This window comes from Austrofundulus limnaeus, unplaced genomic scaffold, assembly GCF_001266775.1.
Source record: "Austrofundulus limnaeus strain Quisiro unplaced genomic scaffold, Austrofundulus_limnaeus-1.0 Scaffold2261, whole genome shotgun sequence".
NCBI classification, from domain to species: Eukaryota; Metazoa; Chordata; class Actinopteri; order Cyprinodontiformes; family Rivulidae; genus Austrofundulus; species Austrofundulus limnaeus.
The window spans coordinates 27,640-32,267 of record NW_013954663.1 but is presented as its reverse complement, the minus strand read 5'-3'; the positions used below and the strand labels follow the sequence as shown (position 1 = coordinate 32,267).

The window sequence follows — 4,628 nt, the reverse complement described above, 5'->3', positions numbered from 1 at the left end:
TATATGTATTTAGTACTTATTTCTTGCATTTCTTCGCAGAGACTAAAATATATAAGTAGGCAGCAACATGTCCACTGCAAACAACAAAGACATTATACAACAAGAAAAATAAAAAAAAAATCAATCTTATACAAGTAAACTGCTAGACCATGTTCTAAACAAAGGGAATCAGAAACAAAAGCAGAGTAAAAATGTTTATACTGTCTTAAATCATGTGCTAGTAAAAAGAGACATGACAGCAAAATGCCTAACTGCACATTGTGCAATGTCACATTAATAAGGAACAAAGGCGAACATTTGTACATTGAAGGGAAAAAAGCACGTAAATGTAAAAAATAAATATGAGAATGTTCTCACGTCCTGTCAGTGTACAGTTGAATGCATCCTCCCAAAACTCAGTAAGCACAGAGGAGGCAGCAACTTCAGTAAGAGAGAGGTCCAATAAGAAGTCTCTCAGACCTGGGATGACAGATTGCTGAATGGCAACTCCAATGGCTCCTGCACAGAAACTGAATCTCAGTAAGAGTGGGTCAGTGATCCAGCCCTCASTTCCTATCCACTGACGAGGTGGTGGAGGTTCAAGAGTCAGCTCCTCTAACAGGACTCTCACATCTGCAGAATCTATGAACACTACAATCACCAGCGCTGTTGACCTAAAGAGATATTGAAAAATGTTATCTTCATGGAAAATACCACGAAAAAAACATGTTTGCCATCAGCAATGAATTAGTCTACATTTGTATCATGGACTAAATCTTTTTGATTTAAAAAAATTACATATCAGTAGATAAAAGGCAAAATCAGTAAGTTAGACACCTGTGGATAACATCAACTACTCTCTTGATCTTGCTTAACGGGTCAGTCTGAGAAAAGGATTCAGARTACTCCACACAGATCCCCTCTTTCCGTGCTGCATTAAGAAAAGCCGCCATGCCATAATTCCCATATTCTGAGTCAGAGTGAATGGCACCGATCCAAGTCCAGCCAAAGTGTTTCACCAACTTGGCCAGAGCATCAGCTTGGAACTGATCACTGGGAGTCGTTCTGAAAAATGTTGGAAACTCCTGCTTATCTGACAGGCAGGCACAAGTAGCAGCGTGGCTCACCTGAAGACAAAAAAAGAAGTGTGCTACTTTTGACGTGAAATTAGCAGGTACATTTTAGAATAAAATTTTTGAATAGATCCAGATTTCTTACTAGAGGGATGCTGAAGGACCCAATAATGCGTGATATGCTGATGGATAATGTAGATCTGGAATCTCCAACAGCAGCCATCACAACACCCGATTGTGAACAATTTATGCCTTTATAAAACTTGGGCTCTTGACTATTTAACATTTGAAATGCCACATGAACAGCTACAGGCACTGAGGCACATGTATCATAGATCTGATAACCAAGTTTAATGCCTGGCAGCAGCTCTGTGCTGTTGTTTATCTCCTCAATAGCAAACATCACTGTACGGGAAAACCGCAGCTCCCTGCCAATTGGGCTTAACAGAATAAATAGTATAAGCACAGATGTTTAATACATTTAGATGCTTTTTTTATAATGCATATTTTAATATAAACTGTACATGCATRAATGTTTTCTATAATTTTATTTTTTTATTAAGAAATGTATTCATTTCATTAAAAACAAAAACACATACAGTATCTACAACAGAAGAAAAAAATTATACAAATCAAATAAAATGAAAGGCAGCAAAAAGAAAAAAATCTGAACTCTGCCAATTTTTATAAGAATATTCAAACAAAACAAAACAAACAAAAAAACAACTACATTTAATAAAATCTGTAGCTGTGCTATAGATTGTTTTAAGAAACAGAAAATTTCAGCAACATGTGTCAAAACAATACAAAAATGCATTCWTATCTTCAACATTTGCACCAAATCCCACACTTCTGACATAATTTTCAACCTTTCTTCTGCTTACTTACCTCCCTGCGCACCTTGAAAGTTCAGGTTTGATGGTGTAGTTATAAATCACTGTGYACAGTTTGTAGTGTAAAGAGAAAACACTTCCAATGACAAAGTCTCCATCCATTGAGAATGATGATAAATGAGGTGCACTCTGCAGAGTACATTTCATCAATGGAGCCTCAGTACTTACATCAGTACTTGTCAGAGCCTCTATAGGCTCAATTCTTTGATTCACACTATCCAGAGAACCACCCAAGGCAACCACTAACATCAGCTGTAACAATCCCAGACCACTAAAAACAGAGCTGATCTCCATCTATCAGCTGTTTGTATTTTTATTTGTGAGTGCATCGATTGTACCTCCTTTATTATAAATCAGGTGATCRTGAGCAAGATGCTTTCATCCAATGATTGTTGCAGGCTCATTTGTCATATTTTTCACTGTATTTTACTCTTCTTATTTTATTTATTCTTGACTTCTGAGTGTCAGAAATGAGCCTCCTTTTTGTAGGCATTCTGACAAGCAAAGGTGTCATTTTCCGGGAATGCTTTTTGGTGTTATTATTGACCAGAACATGTGGCGGGTTTAAGTCCAATAATTAAAATGTTATCGGGATCACCTTCATCTACTTGTTCAAAATAGGAACGTTTTGTTCAAATTTTTGTAGCAAAACTAGTAATCTTTTTTTTTTACTTCTAGGCTAAACTATTATGATTCCTTATTGTTTGGGTGTGAAAAAGGTAAGGTAATAAAGGTATTAAATAAATAMATATCTGTGAGGTTGTGTGTTTTTGTTGTCTTGTGTCATGTCTCCCTCGTGTGCTCTCTCAGTATCATTACTACTCGTTCTTCCTCAGTCTGTTTTCAATGTCGCTTCCCTTTGTAAWTATGCTCACCTGTCACTCGTAATCAGTATTTTCCCTCAGCTGTTGTTCATCTCCTGATTCCTTCTGTTTGTTTGGTCAGGTCCTCCATATCCTCACTAGTTCATTTTTTGGTTTTTACCTCCTGTTATGGTCTCCTTGACTTTYCCCTGTGCCTTCGAGTTCATTTTGTTTTTGCTGCCCTGTCAGCTTTTTGTTTTGCAAATAAATATTTTTATTTAAACTCCTCTCCTCCRTCTGGATTTGGGTTCATTCCTTCGTCACCGTAACACATATCAATGTGATAATGCCAGAATTATCATGACAGGAGAGATCATATTTCTCAAATTTTAGCTTTAAGATGGATTTTAAAATCATGTTTACAAAAGGGTAAGTGCCTCCTCATGATGTCTTTATGATGATGATCCTTGCTCTGTGCAGAGTCTGTGGCTGCATTACATGGGGGCACTTGTTCTCCTGAATGGGTGTTCTGAACTGTAATTTCATTGTGCTCTGTACAATGACAATAAAGGTTTATTCAAAGCTCTTAACAAGCATCTTAAATCAGAATCTCTTTGTTCCATATTTTTCAAACAAAWCACTTCACTCTCAGACAGGTGGTTCTGCTGAAGGATGCTTCCTGCATTCATTTTCACCRGCAAGCACATTCTAACAGCAGGTGAAACRTTTGTATACTTTTATGCAGAAGACAACACAATGTTTTTGTTACATTCTGACATGTGCATGGAAGATGGCGCAGATGGGCAGAGAGCACAGGGGGGCCCCAAAACCTTAGCTGATCAGTGGTTGTGAAAATATCAATTTACTGTTTGTGTATAAATGTCACCATGACACATCTATCTGAATGATTAAAACTCTGTGTAAGTGTGTACTACTTTTTTATTTTTCAAATAAAAGTTTGTTACTTTATTCACTTTATTCTTTTATTATTTTGATGAAGAGATAAAGGTTGAACACGCCTTTGGGAGAAGTGGAGAGTAGCAAGGGATTGGGTGGGGGGGTGGAAAATAGATTGGGAACCTCTGGCATAAACATTTATGTGCAAATGCCCTGGTGCTACATCACAGTATACTTTCAATAACACAGTATACGTTCAACAACTCTACTTTTACTTTTTTGCCCGTAAWTGAACTCAYAAAGAGCCAAAACATTCCSATCAGWATCAGATGACAAAAAAGTCAGTTTATTTCAGCTCAGATAAAACTTAAAATACAAAAACAACAAAACAAATCTTCACAATGCATTACAACCTATTAGTGATAAATAAAATTGGAAGAAACTTTAAAAAGAAATACAAAAGTGTGGTTGTTGACCCATTTTCTAAATCGAGCAAATGTGAGAAGGGCGCTCTGCTGTTACTAAGTCTGAGTTTCTTGCTTTGTTGGAGGGAATTTGTCCAAGACATGACATTGTTCTTTAAACTGTACATAGACAGTTAACAAATCATATTTACATGTTCACAATAATTTTACTATTACCATTACTTCCTCTTTTAAAATGCGTCACAAGACAACTCTCCAACCAATCACGGTTTTGCCAATCATGTTTAGGACAAACTCCACCCACAAAACCAGAAAGTCTCCTTTGACACCCCTACTTGGCTAATGTCCTCACTGYGCCCCACCTGTAATAATAAACCAGCGATCTGGCATCACACATCTTGTTATGCGAGTTGAATGTTAAATTTTATGTTTTTCTTCATAGAGATCTTGTGCCATTCTGATAAGATAAATCATGAACACATTTTCTAAAATGTTTTTATTTCACAGAAATTATTTTTGTCTTACACTATTCAGTAGTCAGTGTTAATTATAGACATG

General features: G+C 36.5%; 1 protein-coding gene and 1 pseudogene across 1 annotated transcript in view; both read right to left on the bottom strand.

Annotated features, from left to right (window-relative positions):
- Positions 1-2,047, bottom strand: part of LOC106537350 (vomeronasal type-2 receptor 1-like) — a 4,503-nt pseudogene extending 2,456 nt beyond the window's left edge.
- A 362-nt stretch (positions 2,048-2,409) lies between these two features.
- The window catches only part of LOC106537349 (vomeronasal type-2 receptor 1-like), a 5,751-nt gene continuing 3,532 nt past the window's right edge, over positions 2,410-4,628 (bottom strand). Inside the window, exon 8 of the mRNA XM_014034729.1 lies at positions 2,410-2,439. Coding sequence (XP_013890183.1) covers positions 2,410-2,439 — 30 coding nt within the window. The remainder of the gene's footprint in view (positions 2,440-4,628) is intronic.